The sequence below is a fragment of the Parathielavia appendiculata genome (genome assembly GCF_033297405.1).
Source record: "Parathielavia appendiculata strain CBS 731.68 unplaced genomic scaffold N657scaffold_9, whole genome shotgun sequence".
Lineage (NCBI taxonomy): Eukaryota > Fungi > Ascomycota > Sordariomycetes > Sordariales > Chaetomiaceae > Parathielavia > Parathielavia appendiculata.
Genome location: NW_026944228.1, coordinates 576,153 through 598,851, shown reverse-complemented (window position 1 = coordinate 598,851; position 22,699 = coordinate 576,153). Strand labels below are relative to the sequence as shown.

The window sequence follows — 22,699 nt, the reverse complement described above, 5'->3', positions numbered from 1 at the left end:
GGGTGACCATAGCAGAGCCGCAAGTTGAATTCTCCCGAGACGGCGACATTCGTCATCAGCGAAAACCAGACGGAACGCTCTTCCTTCCCAAGAACGGCGGACTGGATCTGGGCGTAGGTGGCCCATTCTCGACTTCCGAAATCCTTCGGTGGCCAGAGGACGACGATTCAGAACAAGGGTGTTTGGAGCCCCGGATTCCCCTTTCCTGTGTCGGTCAGCGCTGCAAGCTACCCTCGCTGCCCGCAGCTCAGCCACCCGCACCACACACCCCTCACCTAAGACTGGCCGCAGGCACTGCGGCCATCGCTCCGTTCCTTCTTTTTATTCCGTTGCTCCACCCCCCGGTTTCCTTCAGCTCACCCAGACTTTTTGTCACTTTTCCCACGCGACGGGAACTGAGACATGGGCTTTACTCCTCCCCCCCTCTGGTTCGTCATCGTCGAGTGTGTGCAACGCGAGTGAAGCCGGTTAGATTCGCTGTGGAAGAGTGCTCGACATTTGATTGGGTGTACAGTACTTTGGCGAATGGTTTTTCTTCAAGGCCGACTTCTCACTGTCTCAACTGGCATAGCGCCCGGTCAAGGCACTTGGGATTTCCCGTTGCACTACTGACCTAACTGAGCCGGGGGTGAAGGAGACGGTCCGCGAGCTCCAAGGCGATGGAGTCTGTCAGATGATTACCGTTATGGCGATGGAAGGTTCATCAGTGTCTTGTACACTACCAGACCGTGGGAAAATATATGCCTTGGCTCTTCCCAACAAGCCAAATCTGCATGTTGCCCAGGCGACGGGGGCGCAGTATTCCACTGTAGTTCGCCCTACCCAAGGTATCGGTAGTTATATGTTCATCCCTTGTGTGTATACACTACCTGTGATGTGGCAATCACTGAAGACGACCTTGGAGCAGCACCGCCCATTCATGCAATACTACTTACTACCTCAACTCTGGCAAGACGTACGAGTCACCGAGCCAATGCATACCCTACTTTGAGCGATGTAAGTAGACAAGCACTGCAGCAACGCGCGGGGGAAAAGAATGCAAAAAGGAGCAAACGAGCTGAGCCCCAAAAATAAGCCCCAAAAATACGCCCGACCGAGAACGCCTTTTTCTCTACCTCCTCTCACCTTGGAAAATTCCAATTCCCGCCCTCGGTAAAGCCTAGGACTTTCTGTGCAACCACCCCCCGCCGTCATAGCGGGATGCACCGTGCCGTGTGTCGTGCCTGATTGCTACACACCGCATCTCGCGCTTCCCCAGTTGTTCACCCGAGACAATGCCTGAGTCACCGAGAGTGAGAATTACAATCGAGTATCTGCAGACGGGATGGACAGGAGCAGCAGCAGCAGCAAGTGTGGGTTGGGCTTGAAACGGCATGAGGTGTGGGGTGACACGTCCCAACTACAGAGGACTTTAGTCGCCTTTCTACTTAGTTTCTGGTGGGCAACGGTGCCGATATGGAGTTGACCTTTGTGTTGTCATGTGCTGAAAACGAGGCAGACATTTTGCCTTGTTGCGAGGCAGGCTGCTATTGGACGAAGTCGAACTGATGAGAAGGACTTGCGGCCAAGCCATGTGTGGTATAAGGGGAAAAGCAGAGAAGGGGGTGAGAAACGTTCTATAAGTCATTGCCAGTGCGAAGCCGAGCTATCATTACAACCCGAGTGAAAACAGTCTAGAGAAGACGGCGCCATACCCCTTGTAGAAACTCTAAGCTGAAGACAAGATGACAGAAGATGGTATCGACATGAAGAAGATCGTAAAAGGTATCCCAAGTGTAGTTAATCATGCATCATCAGCCCATAAGCCCCCCGTAAACAAGCCCATAGTTCCAAATTATACCCAGGAAGAAACAGAGAAGAACAGCAAAGACGAGGGGGAGAGAGCGAAATAGTAAAAAGCTCTAATCATCCTCCTCCCCCTCCGCATCCTCCTCATTCCCATCATCATCCTGCAACACCACAATCTCCTCCCCCTCCAACCCCCCATCCCCACCACTTACAGAGCCCTGCCCCTGCACAGGAGCAGTAACTATAACATTCCCACCAGGCCCCCTCTTCAGCGGACTCTTCAGCACCCACCCACTCCCCGCACCACCACCACCCTCTCCAGTGGCCCCACCACAAGAAGAAGAAGAAGAAGAAGAAGAAGGAACAATAATAGCCACATCCGCCCTCGACGCCCAGTCCACAAGCGTCTCGTCCCCTTCCCCACCAAAAACGACCCTCGGCTCCCTGCCCTGGGCCGCGCGGTCCATGTGCTTGGCGACATGCTCCATGCGCTGGTTCCACGCGTCGCGACCGCGGAAGGGGCTCGCCGCGCACCCGGGGACGGGACACTTCATCAGGGTCGGCAGCGAGCAGCGCGGGTGCATGGCGGTGGACTGGAGCGATTTGAGGCGGGCGTTCCAGGCCGCGATGGCGGCGCTGGTTGATGTTGTCGATGATGATGATGAGTTGGGGGTTTGTTTACTCGCAGTTGCTGTTGCTGTTGTTGTTGTGATTGTTGCGCGTTTGGCGTCGGCGAGCGCGTGGTTGACTTCCTTGGGGGCGTGCATGCGCTTGAGGTGTTGGGTGAAAAGGTCTTTGCGGTTGAAGATGGAGCCTCGCGGATTGTTGGGTCCACGGAAGGCGGAGGATGCACATGGACCGTGACGGTGTGTGTTTGCGCAGGCGCCTTCAGGGCAAGCCCAGTAGAAGAGTAGGAGGTGCTGGGTTGCGACGTGGCGCTTCCATTCGTTTTTGCTCGCGAAAGTAGACTCGCAGCCGGCAAAGTCGAAGACGCAGTTGAAAGGGCGGTGGTGTTGCTTCCTGATGTGGGTGTCAAGGTCGAGCTGGGTGGGAAAGTTGCGTTGCTTGCACTCGGGACAAATTAATGTGGTTCTAGAGGCGGACAGAGTGCGGACGCGAGGATTCCGTGTCCTTCGTGATGACGGAGAGGCGATGGCAGTATTTGTTCTCACAGCCCGCCTGGTTCCTGATCGGGCGGTTGTCTTCTGTCTTTTGTAGGGCCGATAGTCTTCGTCTGGATTGTCGCCTTTCTGCCGCTTGGCTGTGGCCTTGCCGTCTGAATTCATGTCCCATTGCCTGGGCACCGGCGGATATTCACTCGACGTCCGACCCTTGTCCTTCACCATCGGCTGCATCGGCTCGGGGCTTGCCCTGCTGCCGGTGAAGTCAAGAGGACCGGTTTGCTGTGCGTCGGCTTCGCGATCGCTGACTTGACTGTCGAAGCCGTACCTTGTCTGGCAGAAATTGAAGTCGACAACACTGTTATCGTTCTCACAGTACTCGATCTGCTGGGTAGGGTTCACGTCGACGGGGTTCACGAAGCCCTGCGGGCCCATGCTCCTGAACTGCATGGCATGCGCAAATGGCTCAAGAGGCATCGGCGTTTGTAAGGGTGAGAAGGCCGAGTCCGGGGGTGTCCTCGGAAACCCGTCGTAGAATGACTCGGTGTCGGCACGAGGGCTCAGTGCGCTGCCGGAAGAGGGCGGCTCGGTCGATGAGACGGGGCTTGCGAAACGGACCTGGGACAGGGGCACCTGGGAGATGCCCAGTGTTGGACGAATTGGGGCGTGGTTTGGTGGTTGTCCTTGTCCGGGCATGTCTCCAACGAAGAGTGCTATCTGCGAAGGGCGTTTGAAGGACCGTTGAACGGGAGAGGCCCAGGTGTTGCTGTAAGGTGTGGGCGAAGGCGAGTGATTCTTTGGGTCGATGGAGGGCATGTTAAGGCCCCCAAGGCTGTTCTCTAGCCCATCGTAGGGCATACTTTGGAAGGGCATGTCGTCGTAGCCAAAGGCAGACCCCCCATACACAAAGGGGTTACCCATAGTGAAAGATGAGCTTTTTGCTCCGATCCGAGGTTCGGTGCTCGCGGGAAGAGGGAAGCCGGAAGCCCTTCAGCTGCGCAGCCAAGACGACGACAAACGAGAGTGTCTGCGAAAAGGTAGAGTTAAAGAGTGAGGTACCATCGGAAGGCAAAGAACTCCCGTGCTTGGTGTCGAGAAATAGATCCCGATGATTGAAAGGGGCGGGAGTGGGCTGCGGCGGCGGCAGGATTATATGTGTGTGGTCAAGGTACGAGATCTTGGGGCTTCCCCTCGACTCGGCTGATGGCAATACAAGTCTGCCACATGGTATGCGGGTGGGCGCAGTTAAGTGAGAACGACGGACAATCGACCAGCGACCTCTATGAACATACAAGCGGGATAATAGCATGGATGGGCCATGGTGTGTTCACCCGTAACCACCCCTTCCCCCCCCCCCCCCCCCCCCCCCTTTCCCCCTCCCAATCAGGCGGCAAGACTTTGTGTGGTCGGCAGCGGACCTCTCGGCATCTCCCTGGTCTCCTGCCTTCCCGAACCATCCCCAGGCCCCAGTTGCTGGGAGGCCCGCTGACATGTCGCGTTTGCAGAGCCGCAAAATGTCCTGACTACCTCCGTACCTGCTGTGCCTCACTGCGGTGGGCAGGTTGATAGTACGTGTTCATCAAGACCGGGGGCTGAGCAGCTACTTGTCTTGGCTTGCTCGAGTTGGATTGGGGCTGCATCCTTGGATGGCAGGGTTGGCGTCAACCTGTGGGTCAGCGATGGCTGCGCCGACGAATGAGGGATAGAAATCAATCAGCAGGGACGGTCATTCCGCCGGTGTACTTGTACGTACGGTAGTGTAATTGCTTTGAAGAGCGTCTGCTGCTGTGGTCGCCCACACCATTGTACGGATATGAACGAGAAGGCATCCCATAATGGGTCCCTGGTCCGCGGCCCATGGCCGTTAACTTCGCGCCAAAACGCCGTGGTGGGCTTTCAACAGACAACAGATGAGAGCGCGCCGGGCCCTTGAGATGAACTGCGAGCTCTTACATAAATCCCATTGCTAAGCCGGTCGAATACCTTAAGGGTACCTCCGTACTCCGTACATACTGAATTGAAGTAGTGTCGTGATCTCGGTTGCTGATAGCACCCGCGACAACTACCGTCGGGGACAGGGATGAGAACGGGAAGAGAAGCGCCGTCATCTCATCAGACATCGCTCATCCGGGCGAAATCTCTCGTCTGTCGAGTTCACCTCTCTTTCGACGGATGTCCTACCGCCAAGAAAAATCAATGTCAACTCATGGACGTGAATTGTAACGGAGAGTCTGGGCGCAGCGACCGTTTTGCTTGCGCCTTCCCAGGCTGAGGTGTGGGGTGGGTTGCGCACCAGCAAGGCATTTTGACCCACAGGTGGATATTCTTGGCAGTAGATTCCCCCGTCAGTGGTGAGGATGGCACGATGGGAAGACTCCCCGCAAACTTGAGGCCCACCCTTGCCGCTCTTGTCTCCACCTCGGGGCGCCTTCTTCGAGGCCCACAGCCTGCGGCGCTCGCGGCCGTTCTCCATTCACAACAACTTGAAGGTTGCTTTCATGACCGAATGTGGGAAGCAACGAAACTCGAGACCAACCTGGAAGATCTGACCCTTCGTCTTCAAAGTTGTGATGTTGGTCTTGTTGTTGCAAATTTGCCGCCGCCCGCTGTCAATTGCCTGGCTTGCAGTTGGAGTAACACACGATCTCCTCGGTCGCCATGCATGGTTTGGTATCGCAAAACATTAGGATGATAATTCGATGGAGCCGAGAGTGTTGAATGCCTGCCTTTTGCCCAGTCCTGGTGAGTCAATCTCAATCGACTTACGAACTCTCTCTCCCGCGCTGCCAGGCAGCCCAACTCACTGAGGTGGCATCGGTTATTTCTTGGTTCTGTGTAACCCCAAGGACCTCACTCAGGTCAACCCTCCTCGAACCCGAGGATAAAACGAACGCCGCGAAACTCTGATTTCCCCTGCAGTATTCCCTTCCTCAGATGCACGCCCTCAACCCCAGTCTGGCACCGTTCATTCGCCATCACCCGCAGTCAACCCCCGACCCGTCATCATGTCCCAACCGTCCCCGCCGCCGACCTGCAGCGGCAGCGCTTTCATTTTTCATCAAGAACAAGCGGCCAGCTTGCGGCGTCGTTCGGCTTGAAGGAGCACGGAGCCAATCGGCTTTCAAACTGCATGGCTGAGCAGCTAGAGGTTGGGGTCTTTGCGGCTTTTCTGGGTACAGCGGTACATCAACCTTGGAAGCTTGTCTGTTCCCGGATCCATGGGTAGCTCTTCAAGGAAGCAATTCCTCGGATCTCGAGAGCGCGTATCAGGCATTATTCAACCTTGTGTAACCGAACTCGCGCTAATATAACGGCCTCTGGGGGTCGTACGGAGTATTATTCCGCAGTGAGCGTTGCTCACTTGAGTCTCTTTCGGTCTAGCACCCCTGCGTTATTGGGTCCAACTTTACCCTGGGCAGGACACGTCGGGACACCTGCCATGCTAGACAATGGCCAATAGCACTGGGTGATGCAAGTTGAATTTGGCAGCCGGCACGTCACCTCTCTACGCGTTTACAATGGTCATTATGTTGTCCCAGACCCGGACCAAGACCCAATAACCAACATTCAGCCCCCACAGGTCGACTAGCACCTTGCATGCTAAGGCCGAAACATGCAACCAGGCCAGCCCATCTGTCCCAGACTCTGCAGGTTCCAGGGGCCAGATTTAAGCAGACCTAAGTGGCCGCCACACCGGGGCAAGACGGCCACGCTAACGCAAGCTTGCACATACCAAGATCCCGCCTGTGTCGTGGTGCTGTTGTGTAAACGCTGCGTCGCTTTTTCCGGGTACATGGATCCCGAATCTCAACCTCTCCAACACGACTTACAGTGGCGCAAAGTGGCCCAACATAATACAACAGCACAATGATGCCACAGGAACACACACGTCTCCGTTGCTTGCAGGAGACCGGGACAGCAACACCACAACGAACAAGCCACGCGCCTATGCAGCCAATCCCTCTCCCACTTCTTTCAGGACACATACACCACGTCTTGAAGAAGTCTAGACGGATCGAAGAAGACATTCAGAAGTTTTCCGGTTACGCAATAAAGACATGTCTCACCTCTCTTCGTATTCCGCAACCTCACATTCCATCTTACTTCCATGCTTCATTAGCTAAAAGAGAAAGAGAGAAATGTTTCTTTGTCTTACTCTGACCTACGCGTGTATTTGTGCAATACATAGTTACGTGGTCTAGAAAAAAACGCTCTGAAACATCGTTGGCCGACCTCGAGGCCAGGCCGGCTGGCCTGACTTGTATCTTCAATGGCCATCAAGTCGTTGTCCTTTTGGCAACTCTCCGTCACAGATTGGATTCACCAATGTTGTTTACATCCCTGAGCAGTGATACACGATGTAGAGCTTGCCATTTCCTTCATAAGATCCAACGTTAGACCACCAATACTCTCTAGGTCTTTTCTGCCCAGACCAAGAAGACACCCCAATACTAACACAGAAATGACCGTGAGAAGAAGCCAATATCCGAATCCAGCCTCAAAAGCCCATAACACCCTCTTATCAAAACTCCCGTAAACACCCCCGGGGTATCACATCACCGTCATTTTATGAAAAAAAGCAATCATCAAGTCATTCACCAACCCATCCCCCCACCAAAGTCATAATACCCGGCACCTAAACCTGACGTGACTGAAGCAGAACCTCAGGCTCGGGCTCAACAATGTTCTCGCCCTCGAACACCTCGCAGTTATCACAGCGCATGTGGTCGCAGTCGTTGCCGTTCACGCACTGGTCCGTGATCCCCACCCGCCCAACGCTATTACGGCAGAAACACTGTACAACCCAACAGCATTAGCAACTGAAGCTTGTAGTTTTGTTAAAGGGAAGGGAAACACATACGCATTCCCAAAAAGCCTCTTTACTCCCGCTCGCCCTCCCATTCCTGAGCCGCTTCGCCCGTGACGACGACGCGTCGCAATCCTCATCTCTGCCATGCACCCGCTTGCGCGGGTTGCTCCCCGACGACCTAGTGACCGAGGAAGAAGGCGTCGGGGACCTGCGACCAGATTCCCGGAAGCTACTGGCGCCTTTGTCGGGCGAACTGCGCGGCGACTCGACCGGATCGGTGTCGACGTGCTTCCAGTCCCGGATATCCGCCTTTGGCAAACCGCCCCTGCCATTGAAGTGGTCATCAATGTGGTCGAACCGCTCGCTGTGCGCGGGCCCGCCCTTGCCGGTTGGCTCGATGGTCTTCTGGCAGAAGCCGCACCAGAAGCGCGACTCAAAGTTGCGGCCCATGCGGCAGTCGGTGAGCTTCTTGTCGAGGACGCCGAGGTCCTGGATGCCGTGGTCCCTTTCGAGGTGCGACTTGAGCGACTCTCGGCGGTGGCAGACCTTGCCGCACTCTTGCTGGTCCGGGCGGTCCACCGCCTTCTCGGCGCAGCGCCAGATCTCGAGCTGGAAGTGCTGGCTATTTTCGTGGCGCTTCCAGTCGTTTTTGCTGCCGAACTTTTTGACGCATTTGGCGAAGGTACAGGCATAGGGCTTTGCATGGCGTTTCATGTGTTTTCTTGCGCAAAGAGATGTTAGTGTCGGTCTCTTGAACAGGTATTGGGCTGACATGGACATACTTGAGCTCGCAGCGCCGCACGAAAGTCTTGTGGCAATCCTCGCACTTGACACGGCCGCGGCCATTGTCACTAGCCGTCGAGAAATTGGCCGGCAGCTTTTCCTCCTTGACATCGGCACTCTCTGGCGCTGAGTATCCGAACTTCTTCAGAATCTCCCCTAGCTTGCCCTTCTTGATTAGTGACTGGATGATAGCGCTTGCCTGCCTCTCGTCATCAAGGTCAACGGGTCGAGGTGTGTCAACAATTAGCTGCACCTGCGAAGGGGATGGCTTGATATGGACTTCGTCGTCCGCCGAGTATTGGGCGCCGGTGTCTCGGAGGAGATTGGATTGGATATCCGAGACGTCGTTGAGGGCCTCATCATCCTCCGAGTCAGCGCCATCTTCAGAAGCGAAATCCTGCATCGGCTCATCATCGACATCCATCCCGTCTGCTACGCTGGATTCGACTTCGTCTTGCTCTGACTTGGCGTCTTCCTGTCGAGGGAGCTCGTAACTGTCCTCTACCTCGAGGTCTACCACCTCGGTCGGCTGTGCCTGGCTGTTCAGGGAGCGGAGTGACCCCACTCCGGTGCGCCCATGGCTCAAGACATCCGGCGCAATGCAGGTCGGTTGATTATCCCCTGAATATGACTGCGTGGCTGATGCTCTTTCTTCCTGTGACGACCGCGGCATACTCAGGTTGGAGAGTGTTGGCTCCATATCTAGATGAAGGCTCGTGGCGTTGGGAATATCCTGGCCTAGATATTGAGACTCCTCGGCTCTCGAGGACGCAAAGTCTCCCTCTGCTGATGGCGGATGACCCGGGTACGGCACCAGGTTACCGGCCTGAGAGAACCCGGCGTCTCTATTGATGAGATTGGAAGGGTCGATGTGAGTCCGATCCAGTCCGGCCCATAACGGCTGGGAAGCCGCATCTGAGCTCATGGCCGCGCCCTCTTCTGTAGCAACGTCTTCGGACGACCGAAAACCCGAAAATTCCGGCGGACTCGAAGACCTGCAAAACAGGCGTGTTAGCACCGTCCCCATGTTTGGCGTCTACCTGCATGGCTTACCGAAACGTAAAGGGGGTCAAATCGACGTTTTCTAGGTTGTGCTTCCGCCGCAGGTGTTGCCTGAAGTTATCCTGTCTCGGCCAATCCTTGGGTTTATCCTTGCACTGGTCCAGGTCGCAGCGATAGACGCTCTCAGATCCTATACGCAGTCTGTGAACGCACCGCCTATGTCGTTCAAGGTCGTTGTTTGTGCTAAATCCCTCCGTCGCCTTTGGGCAACCTGAGACATCACACTTGAAGGGCTTGTTGTGCCTAGCTTGGTGTTTCCTGCCATTTCGTGTGAGCTCGAAAGTAACGGCTCGTGGAAGGGTATCAAACGCACTTTAGCTCAGAGTTTGTTTTCACTAGAGCATTACAACCAGGGCAGATCATGGTTTTAGCGTTTGGCTGTCCGACGGAGGTTCTCTGTCCTCGTGCTTCCCGCTTTCGAGCGCCATCCTGTGACGAGACGCTCGCCATACCCTGGAAGCTGGAAATAAGGTGTTGCGTTTCAAAGCCCTGATCGGCGTCTCCATAGTTCGAAGGGTTGCCCACGCTTCGCCGCATACTTTCGTATCCAGAGTCGGAGAAGATGCCTCCAACACTCTGACTGACAGTGTCGGCCTCGGATGGCGGTGCCACGCTTCGGAAGCCATTGAAGTTGGCGAACGACTGGTTGAAGGATACGCCAGCGGGCTGTCCCTTCGCTGTGTCTCCACGGCTAGGAACCAGGTTCGGCGGAACCCAAGGACCTTGTTCGTGCATGAACTGGCTCAACGGATGCAGTCCCTGACTTTGTGTACCGGCCTGCTGGTTGTGACCGCTCGCAAAAGCGTTCAGAGTCGCCATGATCTCCCCCGTGCCCTGAGCCTGGGTGGGCATGGACGCGTATGGTGCAAAGGTGCGCAGGTTAGTGCTCGCCGGCCTTCCATAGGCAGGCATGGTGATCGAATCCAGGGACCCCGGGGAGAGGTCGCCCAGGTTGAACTGCTGATGACCGAAATCGAGTCAGATTCATGGTTCACGGCGGATCACCAATGGGTATCATACCGGGTACCGGTCCTGCTGGGGAAATCGCAGATGTTGCGCCATGATGTCTGTCTGCGTATGGAGCTAAGGCGGATTGAAATATGGACTATGTAAGTGAGCGTTTCAGCAACAGCACTGACAGTAGGGGGTCGGGGGGCGGGGGGCGGAGCGTTGATGGGACGATGCTTGGCGGCCGAACCGGGCCAAACATGCGATCAACGCCAAAGAATATGAACGTCCGAACCTTAGTGGAAGGAGCGATGTACTGCCAAAAAGAAACGAGAACCAGACAAAGTACTGCTTCAGGGCACTAGCAGACGCAGCTCATGCCCTCGGAGCGGTCTACTGAAGCTAACGTCGGAAACCGGACTAAAGCCTTGCCACGGATGAATTGTTGGACATGTCTCTGGGGGGAAACGGGGCAATCGCCGGTTTTGAGTGGATATCCTGTCTCTTGATTTGACTAGGGGAACGTCTTTTTGACAACGATACAACTGTACAAATTCCGGCGAGGCCGAAACGAAGGTCTGCCCGAAAGCGGATGTTGGATGCAGGAGGAAAAGATGTTGGAGGCGACGACATTGTCCGACAGAAGGAGCTATGGAGGGTCAGGCAGCCTCACTTTGGGCTGCCTGCCTGCTGCTTGGCGACATTCTGGGCAGCCCGCTGGCCCCGGCCTCTTCGGTGAGCATGAGCTTGAACAGTCAATCATACAACTCCGTCTGACAAAGTCACGTGCTGCGGTGCCAAGACGGCCATTGGCTTTGTCGCAGTCGACTGCTGCCAGAAAACGGCACAACAAACAATCTCGGAAGGTTGCAGAAATGTCTCAGCGGGTTGCACATGTGTGAGGTAGGTACTGACCTGAGGTCTGTTCTGGTCTGGTGCTTGGCCGGACAATTGCGTGGACCTCAAGGTTTCAACCAAAAGGCTGACAGCGTCGGAGGACAGTTCGGAGCTGCCAAAACGACGACTTCGAGTCTCCGACATCACGTACCTACCTGGGTACAGTCAGTTATTGATATCGAGGTGGTGCCATTTTTCTCACCTGGGAGATCTCTTCTCCGTGTCTCCGTATTGCACAGCCTGCACTGAGGTGATTCTGTGCTTCTACTTGACTTTATGCTATGTTGCTGACATCAGCATCCGATATCGAAATCGCGCCAAGGCCGTTGGGCAGCTCCGTGGTTGCCAGCTTCATGAGTCACCTGAGCTCACGGGCTGTGTATGCTCTCCGCGCACGGTTACGCCATTGAATGCTGCGGGAGGCCGGTCCGGCCCTTCGCGGAAGAGTCCCGGCTGGCATGAGCGCAGCCGGCTCGCCGGAGTAACTGCCTAGCATAAAACCCGGTTCAGGCTCGTCGTCTAAGCAGCTAATCACCGGGTCACACATTTGGTGGCGGCTGAGACAAGCCTTGGACTCTTGAAGATGCCAGGGATTGGATGTGGAAGCTATGCAATACCTGCTCAGCAGCCACTCAGCCAGCAGTCAACCCAGAGAACTGCATGTTTGCTCAAGCCGCATCGGATTGTGCAGCCGACAGATCATATCTCAGATTCCAACAAGTGCCGCTGTATGAAGCTGGCTTGCATCTCCAGATCGTTCTATGTCGAGTCCTGCACGTGTCTCAGCCGCCACAGACAACCACCCTTGCACTGGCGTTTGTTCACTTACCCATGGCACCGGTTCAATGTACGTTCCGGCTCTCTGAAGTACGCCCCACGATGCGGGCCGACGGTCGGGAGCACACCGTCCCGTACCTCTACCGTGTGGGAGGATACCCTGCTGCCCCTATTGGTGACAATAGTTCCTTTTGATACCGCGGAATGGCTTTGCGCGGAAAGGCTTTGATACGGGTCTGAGAGCAAGACTTGAGAACCCCAGCGTCTGATGAAGCGGCCCTCGCCTGGGCCGTGGCAAAGTTCATTTTATCTCGGTTCACAATGAGTGTTTGTGGAAAGCTAGTGTCGCCGGGTCCCAGGCTCTCGAATCACATCCGAAGGCCATCCCCTGTTTGCCTCAAGCTGCAGGAGAACGCACCGTGTCCGGAATGGCCCGCAGCAGCGCAAGCCAGCTGGCCATCGTCATCGGCTTCTCGGGCTGCGTCGGACAGAGGCCAGCCAGCGTCGACGAATGACGCTCGCCCCATCTCGTACAATGGATGATCTATCACTACAAGGACTTGGTGACGACTCCATGTCACGCCTCTGTCACGCCCCGCCATCACAGCAGGCCTGCTCATTGTCTGGCGTCTCACATGAGGCGCTTCTGGTCTCCACCCACGCCTGCCACCCCCTTCTCGGTGCCGGCCATGCAGGTTGTCAACGGTAACGTGTGATGTCCAGCCAGAAATGGGAAAGAGAGCGATCCCAGTGAGCCTTGAATGAAGGATTGTGGCTGTCCCACGCGTGAGCTGCCTCTCGGAGGGTATATAGGAACATCCAAGAACTGGTTCGCCGTTCTCCCACGAACCATGGCATTGGCGATTCAGGCCTCTCAGACACGGCGTTAGCAACCCTCTTGCTCTCACGATATCCCTTAAGCTCAAGCTTCAGCGGCGCTCAGTGTACCTCTGAGAGCCCCCCAAATATCAACACGACTCCAGGCAGGCAGAAACCACCAAAACACCTTTGCCTGACGCAGCCACCATGTGCGACTTTGACGAGTTCATCTTCACCTGCGGACACTCCGTGTTCCGGCTAAAGTGCTACTGCCACTACGCCCGCAACCACCCCTTCCACCAATGCCGCAGGGTCAAGAAGCTGAGGTCTTGCTGGGATCAAGGCCGCGACTGTGACGCCTGCGCCGAAGAGCGGTATCGCCAGCAGGCTTACTTCCAGTACTCTCAGGGCCAGGGCAAGGGACAGGGCGGAGGTCAGTACTCGGCAGCTGCGCAAGTACATGTGAATGGAGGATGCTGATGCCTGTCCAGGCGGCGGAGGATCACGGCAGTAAACCTATCACTCAAGGTGAAAAAAGGCTGGTGTATCGTCGTGTTTATGGGGCTATCATCACCATTCACGGCGCCAACACCTACCTGGTCAAGTTTCTTCTCTCCAGTCGGCTCCGTGGGCGGGTACCCAACAATGAGTTGTCGACAGTTACCAGGGGGTAAATGGGCGCGAAGGAGAATTAGGGATACAGTAAATAGTAATGATCTAATGACGCCTGATGACTTTTGCATCAACAATTCAACCCTCAACTTCTCCACTCTCAGGCTTGACTGCGCTCCTTCCGTGTTGCACACTGTCCTCATGGCCTCGAATCTCGCTTCGAGTGCTAGAGGTAAATCACAACTCTGCGATTACTATACCAGAGCCAAATCGTCACCCTTTATCTCACCAGGAAGAGGATGAGCTCCTGCCATATGTGGCACTCTTGAACTTTTCCCGAACACGGCACATTCGCAAATGAACTCCCCTTTTTCTGGCCGATGCGTAGGTTGCGAAAGATTGCTAGCCGCCATGCCACATCTCCGTTCTGTGTTCGTCCAAAGCATGCACCTGTAACCTGGTTTGTACCACTACGCAACGGGTACCTTGCATCAAAGTGCCAGATCCGAGCACAGTCTCGGGCCTAACTTTCAACCAAGGAGAGGTTGGTCTAGGAGTTTACTACAATGGTCTTTAGGGAGTGTATAATGAGAACGGCGGCCCAATCAAGCCATGGTAACCGAAAATTACGGTCAAGAGCGAGCATATTCGGCATGTCATTGGAGTCACAGACAGCACCGGGTGTGTTGGGGTGCTTGTGACAGTATCTTCGACCCGGTCACTTTGTGACATGGGCAATGTGCTTTGACAGCGGGATTCGGCAGTCGGTGAGCTGCACTGTAGACAGGAACCGTGTAGGAGTGCTACGGAGCACATGAAGCAGGTGTGTAAGCGTAAGCATCGGCCTGGCAGACTCTGTCAAATATCTACCTTACTCATTGTAACCCCTGAGCCGTTAACCAGTCTTCACATACAGTCCGAGAATTAGCTCAACTATAATCTGATCATTACTTCTTGCTCGCCCGCTTCTTCTCAATCTTCTCGAGCTCCATGTCAATCCGCTTGAAGCTCCAGCTCTTCCAGAACGGCGGGTACAGGAACGGCCGCAGGTCGAAGCGGTTGTCGTCAGGCGCTACAGTTGCTCGTCAGCTTTTTGAAGATTAATGCAACCAGCCAGATGTCACTTGCAGTAGTCGTTGCAGTGGAGCGCAGGCGTCAGAGTGGTCATCTTGTGACCTGTTTTTACCGTCAGTATTTTTCCATATTTTGGAAAACTGCAAACACAAAAGGATACTGGAGAAGAAACTCACGGTTGATGGCATAGAAGTGGAAGAACTTCTTGACCTTCTCGGCAACCTGCGCGGGCGTGTAGTACGGCGCGTCGTCGTCGGGCTTGTGCTCGCGGTCAATACTCCAGTCATGCACAAGCCGCTGGAACATGCCGAAGGGGCCCAGCTTGTTGAGCTTGCGGAGCCGGCCAAAGATGGTCAGCTCCTGATACGTCATGCCCATGTCTAGCTCGGTCAGTATCTCTTGAACAGAAGTGACCATGCATCAATACACATGCCTGCTTCATCGCTCTGGACATAGTCCTGTGTGATGGGTTCCTGTAAAGGGGTAGCCTAGTCAGCATCGTGGCTTCGAGCTTGGTTGTGAAGACCACAGAGAGATGCGCTGACCAGCTCGGCGGTCGGAACAGCCGTCAAGAAGTCATGAAGACACGGTAGATCAAAGTTCTTCTCAGCCCACGCAATGAAGCGCTTCAAGTCCGCCTTGTCGATGGAGCCAATGGGATTCTGGGAAAAAACTAGTCAGCTTCCTCCAAACATATCATACGACGGCCTTGGGTTTGACGTACAATATCCGCGCTCTAGAGGGTATTAGCTTGTGTTCTTGGAGGCATCTCTGAGGAGGCAACGGCTTCACGGGATGCGACTTACGGAACAGTCGTACTTGGTCAAGTAGCCTCTTAGGCCTAGACGAGAGGAACATGAGCATCATCTCTAACCACAAGCGATTCTTTCTCGGTCAGGGCGACATACTCTGCAGTGCTTTGTGTCAGCTCCAATAAAGCAATCATCTCGCGGATGACACTCACCTCGCCAACGTTGGCACTACCAAGCACCAACAAGCTGCCGCCTCCAGGCCTCTTCCTCGCCGTCGGCAGAATCTGTCCAAACTCCTGCGCTGCAAGTCAACACCCGGCACTCTACACAAACACATCAAAACCCAACCTACATAAGCAGTAACCATCCTAATCCTGGCCTGCAAGCACTGCAGCGTCAAGTTCTCCTGCTCCGTCCCGCCCTCGACCTTGAACTTGGGATCGAACCCGACGGTGCTGGCGACGAGCTTCTTCTGCGCCTCGTAGATGTCGTCAATATCGAGGTTTACGTGGTAGCTGCCGATGGCCTCGGCGAGGTCTTTGGCGCGCTGGCGCGTCTCGCGCGAGCTCTGCTTCTTCATGCCCATGTACAGGGTCGTGAAGACCTGGTTGCAGAGCTCCTGGGGCGTCTTGGGCAGGACGCCCTGGCCGTTGTACCGTGCGATGCGCTTGACGTCCTCAATGACTTGGGGGTTGCCTTCGTGGAGGGCTCGCATGACGACGCGACACATGGAGTAGACGATTACTGGAGGGTGGTGAGCATGGCTTGCTTGGGATGTGGACGGCGGTGGTGGAAGAACGTACCTGCGGTTGCACACGAGTCGATGCCTCCGCTCAGGGGCACCAGGTAGCCAGCAGTCCCGGACCTGCGCAGGTACTGTCAAGTGGAGAGGTCAGCATAGACCTCGACAACGGCTGGATGCTGCACTCACATCCCACAGGTAGCAACCGCCGCATAGAGCGATTTCCTCTTCCACCGAGTGAAACCGCGGCTGGATCGGAAGAGTAGGCGCCTTGCTGGTGTCGGAGTCATCCTCCTCCGAGCTGAGCTCAAACGGGGTCTGGATTCTTTGGTACTTGGCAGTAGATGCCGCCGCCTGCAGGCCGCGGGAGATGGAAGCCCTGTAGGACCTCACTTCCTCAAGATCGACGGTGGCTGTGACAACCTCAACGTCGTTGAGGCTGAACTGGGACCCTTGGGCCACCACATCGCCATTTACAATGATCATGGCACAGCCGTCAAAGTACAAGCGCTCGCCATCGCAGCCCTGTTGGTTCGCGTAGAGATAGACGCCGCCGGACTTGCGAGTCGCTTCCATGATCAGCTGCAAACGGGTGTCAAGCTTGCGCAAGGTAAAGTGACTGCCGCTGGAATTCGTTATGATCTCGACGCCGTCAAGCGCCATGTCGATATGCGGCGCTTTGGGAGTGAACAGCTCTTCGCACGTCTCGGCGCCAAAGGCGGTCTCGGGAGTGGAGATGACGGCATCTCCGAACAAGACATGGGTGTCGCCCTGCAGGTCGGCCAGCATCTTGGGCAGATGGAACAGCTCCGTCTCCCTGGGGCGCATCCAGGGGGTGAAGTGGCGCATCTCGCGATAGTTGCCGTCGTTGGCGAGCCACATCTTGGGGCGGATCAGGAGGATCTTGCCGTCGAGGCAGATGACGCGGCAGTTGTAGCGCAGATTCCGGTGCAGGATGGGCATGCCGACGTCGAGGAGGATGCCATGGGTGCTCTCGTCCAGCAGAAGCCGGCGGAGCATGTCGAGGCTGTGCGTGTAGACATCGAGCTCGTGGAAGTGGTCCAGACTCGAGTACCCGCAGATTTCCAATTCCTTGATGCGTGGATATAAGCGTTGAAAAAAAAAAAGACTTGTATTGCTGTTATTTCAGATGCCTGACTTACTGGACCAACACGAAGGCGAGCACCGGCAGCTTTCGCCTGGTGGATGCTCTCGATGATGCGGGCGAGGTTACCTTCCCACTGGTCAGGGTGAGCGACAGCGGCATCCATTGAGGAGGGGGGCGGAAGCCACTCACATCGAGAACCCATTGGTTCAAGCTGCAGGTCGAAACCGTCACGAGATGCCCCATGGCCGGTGTTTTGAGTTCCTGACTCTCCTGTTATTGTTTAACACAATGTTGTCCCAGGCTTAAGTTCCGGTCAGAGCTACGAAGATATTCGAGACTCTCCCACTCGGTCGACCTACTCCCCTTATTGACCTGACGTTGTTTTCTCAGTTGAGGTTCCAGCGTTAGGATGACGCTTTGACGGTCAGTGAGTGATAAGGGATAGATATGACCTTTCTTCGCCTACCTGCTTCGTTTCTTACAAGCCCGATGGGAGCTTTGGCGGCCTCTACGCCCAATAAGGTACCCTTGCAGGCAAAAGTCACAACCTGACAACGGTACCATAATAGAGCCCGATGGCAAGATATCTAGGACCGTTGGCAGGTCATAGAGAGTTCGGACTCATGGCACATCATATCTCTGGCATCCGTAAGTTACCCCTCAACACCCAGGGCAATGGACGTTCCCAAAACATACCGTATTTGGTCTAGCTCCTTGAATGGCGGGCGGAATTTATCGCAAATTCGGCTCGGCAGATCTTCAAGACGAACGCCCGGTTCGTCACATTTCGTCAAGAACACAACGGAAACGGACTTCGGCATTTACCGCAACAGTATTTGCTGTGATGCTATAGTTAATGATAATTTAATATTCTACCACGAGAAGCTCTTTACATCATCCTCGACTCGGCCGCGCGCACTTCCCACTTTCGCGTCAGAGCACCCGCCCATCTTTGCGCCATCCTCGTCTCCCAGCATCACACAATGGCGCAGCGCTTACCACCCGCGACGCGCAATTTTCTCACCCGCCTCCCGCCAGCAGCCGCTTCACCGTCCTTCCTTCTACGCCCAAAATCGACATCCGCACCACCGCGCTCCTTCTCTCTACCATCAAAACCAACCACACGCCGCTTAACAACAACCACCTCCCGCCCATTCCTCCTCTCGGCCCTCTCCAACCTCGCCCCGAAAGGCTCCTCCTCCTCCCAACAACAACAACCCGCCTCCAAAACCCTCCGCGCCTGCCGCCTCCTCCCATACCCGCCCCAGCAAATCTACACCCTAATAGCAGACATCGACTCCTACCGCCATTTCCTTCCCCACTGCGCCCACTCCCACGTAACCCGCTGGACAACCCCCACCTCCAGTCCCACCACCAAATCAGACGGGGGAGAAGGGAACGACACACCACAACCACCAACAGCAGCAGCAGTGGCGACCACATCAACAACAACAACAAGGTTACACCCGGCCCTGGCCGACCTGACCGTCGGCTGGGGCCCCTTCACGCAGACCTACACCTCGCGCGTATACTGCGTGCCGGGGCAGGTAGTCGAAGCAGTCAGCGGCGCGAGCGCCGAGACGAGCATCCCGCGCGAGACGCTGCGGGCGGTCGGGTATAGCGACGCCGACTTGGATTTGGACATGCGGGTGATGGAGGGCGGTATCTTTGAGAGTCTCGTTACCCGGTGGACTGTTAAGCCTGTCCCAAGACTGAGGCAAGAAGAGGAGTACTGGACCGAGGTGACGCTGAGTGTGACGTTTCGGTTCGCAAATCCCGCGCTGGGGTTTGCGGTGGGCCAGGTGGCGGATGATAAGGTGGACGAAATGGTGGAGGCTTTTGAGGCGCGTGCGAGGAAGTTGTATGGGCGGAGGTGAGGGTAGTCTGGGGGTCGGTTGGCGGATTTGCTACCAACGCGCGGCAAACAGTTCAAGCGGCATGCTGTCGTCGGTGGTTCCTCGAGGAGAGATGGCGTGTCATAGCCTTGAACGAGTCATGTACACTGTGTATGTTATACCATTTTTGTCTGTTTTTACCGGTTTACTAGAAGGGGAATCTGCCTATAGAACATAGAAGCAGAGCATAGATAGATCAAACAACATCCATCCATGCATAGCATTTCATCCATGCATAGCAGAAACAACACAACAAGATCAAAACCGCGAAAGCCTGATCCGTCTAAATCCAAAAAGCAGGACGATCCTCCCGCCGCGCTGCCGACCATGGACAATGAACCTTTTGCGCCGGTCCAGGCAACTCCACGTCCCTTGGAAAGCCCATCCGCCGTCCACCACTCAAACACAACCCATCATCCATCATCAGTGCCCATATCCCATCGCTCATGGCCTCGTCTCCCATCCCTCGTTCCTCATACTCCGGCGGCAATGCGATATTGCTCAGCAAAAAAGCAGAACAGCAACAACACGCCGCGCTATAAACCAGACGATCCAAACCTAACGCAAGAGAACGGGAGAAATGAAAAAGGGAATGTCAAATGGCGAAACAGCAAACAAGCGAAAAGGTATCAAAAGCCAAACCGACTAACAATGTAGCAGAATAACTATCTCCAAAAAATAGTGAGTAAGAAAAGACGTTGGTGTGGTTACCGAGACGGCCAGTTTGAGCTTGAAGCGCTCATGGAACCGAATTCAGTGACTGGCCCGCCGGTTATCAGAACCCATGCCGATCATGGCATCCGGTTCAAACAATCGCTGTGGCGGACGCTTGCTGAGTGTGTCTGAGCTCAGTGCTTTTTCCTGTAAGTTCAATCAACGTTAGCAGGTTGTTACGGGCAAAGACACCAAGATCCAACCTACTTCTTGCTGCTGCTCTTGGGCTTGGCGCCAGTCATCCAGCCGAGCACCGACGAGGGGGCGCCGCCTTTCTCCTTTTTGGGCCGCTTGCCCGGCTCGACGGTCACAACCTGGGCTGCGAGGCCCGACCGCCCGCCCCCGCCGGGCGGCATACCACTGCCCCAGCCCGGCGGGGGAGGAGGAATATTTATGCCGCCGCTGCCGCCTGGGCGAGCGCTTGGGGGCCGCATGAAGGCACCCGCCATGCCGGCGCCTGGGCGTTGGTGTGGATGGTGGTGGCCGTTTGGAGGGCGTGGGATACCGCCTGGTGGCATCCCACCCGGAGGTATCTGCTGGTGGTGGTGGCGAAGCGGCGCCTTGTCCATGGGCCACATGTGCATTGTGATGGCCCAGTCGGGCTGAACGACCTTCTCCCAGACGGTGGGGAGAATGATCTCGCCGTTGGGGCCGATCAGGTCGTAGTGTCCTTCTTGGACATGGGGGCCAATGACATCGACGTGTAGGAAGGCTTGCTTGATGAGCTCCTCCATGCCCTGTAAGCGATCAGTAAAGATCGATCCAGCAATGCTCCAAGGGCGTGTGTTTACTTACCTGCCATGTCTGGCACAAATGGAAGGGGAAGCTGAACTTGCGGCCAACGGCGTCCTTGAACTTGATGGGCAGCTTCTCCTGCTTTTTGGAAGCCTCCTCTAGGTTCTTCTTGGCCTCTTCCAGGGCCTTTTCCTTCATCGCCTTTTCTTCCTTCATTTTCTCCTCCTCGGCTATCTTGGCTGCCTCTGCCGCCATGCGCTCCGCCTCGAGCTTCTGCCTGGCTTCAACCTCAGCCTTGAGCTTGGCTTCCGCCTCGAGCTGCTTCCGCCATGCCTCTTCTTCGGCTTTCTTCTTCGCGGCAGCTTCGGCAGCTTCCGCTTCGGCCTTCTTTTGGGCTTCGATCTTTTCACGCTCAGCTTGGACAGCCGCAGCCAGCTTCGCCTCTTGCTCTTTGATGGCTGCTTCCAGTGCCTTCTTGGCATCCTCCTCGATCTTCTTCAGCCGCTCGGCCTCCTCGGCCGCTTTCTTTGCGGCGGCAGCCTTTGCCTCCTCTTCCGCTTTGATCCGGGCGTGAATTCTTTCCTGCTCTTCCCGGATGGCCAGCTCGATCCGGGCCTTGGCTTGCGCCTCGGCCAAGGCGGCCGCTTCTTCTTCTCGCTTCTTCCGCTCCTCGGCTGCCTTCAGCTCTGCCGCAAGCTTCTCGCGGGCCTCCCGTTCGATGCGCTTCATTGCTTCCTCCTGCTGCCGCTTCCTTTCCTCCTCGGCCTTCTTCTCGGCTTCTAACTTCTCGCGAGCCAACTTCTCGGCCTCAATCCTTGCTCGTTCAATCTCCTTCTTTGCCTCTTCCTGGGCTCTCCGCATCTCCTCCATCCGCCTCTGGAGAGCCTCTTCAGCCTCCCGCTGCATATTCGCCTTCAGCTCTGCTAGCCTCTCGGCCTCTGCCTTTTTCTTTTCGTTTTCTTGGAACTTTGCGAGTTGCGCCTTCAATGCCTCGACCTCTGGGTCTGGTTTCTTCTCGGCCGGCGGGGGTGCCGGCGTGGGAGGTTTCGTTGCGGCGACTTCTGTTGGCGGCGGCGGCGGAGCATTGTACATGTACGATTGCAGATGCGGAGGAATACCGTACCCCGGGCCCCCGGCGCCGTAGTAGGCGGGCGCGGAAGCTCCTTGGTGGTAAGGCATCATGTCGTAGGAACTACGCGGGTCATTGCCAAAGGGGTTGGCGGCATGTCCACCGATTGGCGTGAAGGGGTTCCGGTAGTCGTTATAGGGAACCATCTGGCCGCCGTAGTGGCTTGGCATGAAGCCGACGTGGCTCTGAGCGTAGCCGCCGGGTTGATGGCCGGGTCTGGCGCCGTAGAATGCGCCTTGATTCTGCGGAGGCGGCGGGCCGTAGCCGCGTCCGTACGACGGACCGTAGTCGTCGGAATGATCTATACTCATTGGCGGGGCCGAAGGCGCGTGATATGGGTATGCCTGTTGCCCGGCAGGAATCCTGTGGGTGCGCGGGTTGCCGCGGAGCGGACGTGGGCTGTGCGATCGTGGGAGGGCGCGCGCCTTGTACTCCTGGGTGGTGGAGGCTGAATCCGAAGGGTCGAGCTCGTCGTACTCGTCCGCCCACTCGTCTTCTTCCTCGTCGTCGTCGTCGTCAGCCAGCGACTCGCTGTATTCCTCGCTGTGCTGAGACGAATCGACCTCGTCGTCGTATTCACTGGATGAACTTGAAACTGGAGCGTGCTTTTTGTTTACCGTTACGGTTCGTTGTTTTCTGTGTGCAAGAGCGAGATGATTGGCGCGACAGGTCAGCCAGGTACTACGGAGTTGAGCGGCTATGGAACGAGGACACGGGTCCTGCGGCACAGCTGGCTTGACAGGGTACTGGGGTGGAGGGGTCGACCTTGGGTTGCAGGTGAAACTTACAGCGGCATTGGTGATGCTGATATATGTCACCCTTCACTCTCGACAGTCCAAGGGAAAGAGGAAATGAGGCAAAGGCGGCCAACGTGATTTGGGGCGGTCGTTGCCAGGATTGAGCTCGGGTGCCACAAACCTAAAAAAGGTTGGC

General features: G+C 55.9%; 7 protein-coding genes across 7 annotated transcripts; 3 read left to right on the top strand and 4 right to left on the bottom strand.

Moving 5' to 3' along the window:
- Positions 1-1,901: 1,901 nt before the first annotated feature.
- On the bottom strand, positions 1,902-4,216 carry N657DRAFT_672891 (uncharacterized protein; the record flags this gene model as incomplete). Its single annotated transcript, XM_062795663.1, has 3 exons — positions 2,084-4,216; positions 2,001-2,029; positions 1,902-1,949 (listed from the first exon to the last, which is right to left on the bottom strand). The coding sequence occupies exons 1-3, from the start codon at positions 3,828-3,830 to the stop codon at positions 1,902-1,904; spliced, it is 1,824 nt and encodes a 607-aa protein (XP_062646093.1). The 5' UTR covers positions 3,831-4,216.
- A 3,025-nt stretch (positions 4,217-7,241) lies between these two features.
- Positions 7,242-10,681, bottom strand: N657DRAFT_499390 (uncharacterized protein). Its single transcript, XM_062787662.1, has 6 exons — positions 10,585-10,681; positions 9,878-10,524; positions 9,556-9,822; positions 8,502-9,497; positions 7,771-8,440; positions 7,242-7,704 (listed from the first exon to the last, which is right to left on the bottom strand). The coding sequence occupies exons 1-6, from the start codon at positions 10,624-10,626 to the stop codon at positions 7,546-7,548; spliced, it is 2,781 nt and encodes a 926-aa protein (XP_062646092.1). The 5' UTR covers positions 10,627-10,681; the 3' UTR covers positions 7,242-7,545.
- Positions 10,682-13,212: 2,531 nt separating this feature from the next.
- Positions 13,213-13,374, top strand: N657DRAFT_536962 (uncharacterized protein; the record flags this gene model as incomplete). The annotated part of the gene is made up of 1 exon (XM_062787789.1): positions 13,213-13,374. A coding segment is annotated over one exon (162 nt), but the record flags the coding sequence as incomplete, so codon positions are not given.
- Positions 13,375-14,509: 1,135 nt separating this feature from the next.
- Positions 14,510-17,942, bottom strand: N657DRAFT_647004 (glutamine-dependent NAD(+) synthetase with GAT domain-containing protein). Its single transcript, XM_062793235.1, has 14 exons — positions 17,760-17,942; positions 17,483-17,708; positions 17,349-17,426; positions 16,375-17,277; positions 16,247-16,319; positions 15,796-16,187; positions 15,656-15,739; positions 15,498-15,533; positions 15,416-15,427; positions 15,237-15,353; positions 15,125-15,164; positions 14,868-15,071; positions 14,746-14,793; positions 14,510-14,689 (listed from the first exon to the last, which is right to left on the bottom strand). Exons 2-14 carry the CDS (start codon positions 17,534-17,536, stop codon positions 14,565-14,567), a joined length of 2,166 nt encoding a protein of 721 aa, XP_062646090.1. The 5' UTR covers positions 17,537-17,708; positions 17,760-17,942; the 3' UTR covers positions 14,510-14,564.
- Positions 17,943-18,021: 79 nt separating this feature from the next.
- On the top strand, positions 18,022-19,411 carry N657DRAFT_647003 (uncharacterized protein). The gene has a single exon (XM_062793234.1). The coding sequence runs from the start codon at positions 18,277-18,279 to the stop codon at positions 19,168-19,170; it is 894 nt and encodes a 297-aa protein (XP_062646089.1). The 5' UTR covers positions 18,022-18,276; the 3' UTR covers positions 19,171-19,411.
- On the top strand, positions 19,286-20,040 carry N657DRAFT_498646 (uncharacterized protein). The gene has a single exon (XM_062787658.1). It carries the CDS (start codon positions 19,402-19,404, stop codon positions 19,843-19,845), a length of 444 nt encoding a protein of 147 aa, XP_062646088.1. The 5' UTR covers positions 19,286-19,401; the 3' UTR covers positions 19,846-20,040.
- A 65-nt stretch (positions 20,041-20,105) lies between these two features.
- Positions 20,106-22,077, bottom strand: N657DRAFT_657162 (uncharacterized protein; the record flags this gene model as incomplete). The annotated part of the gene is made up of 2 exons (XM_062794777.1): positions 20,106-20,639; positions 20,698-22,077. The coding sequence occupies 2 exons, from the start codon at positions 22,075-22,077 to the stop codon at positions 20,106-20,108; spliced, it is 1,914 nt and encodes a 637-aa protein (XP_062646087.1).
- Positions 22,078-22,699: the final 622 nt, after the last annotated feature.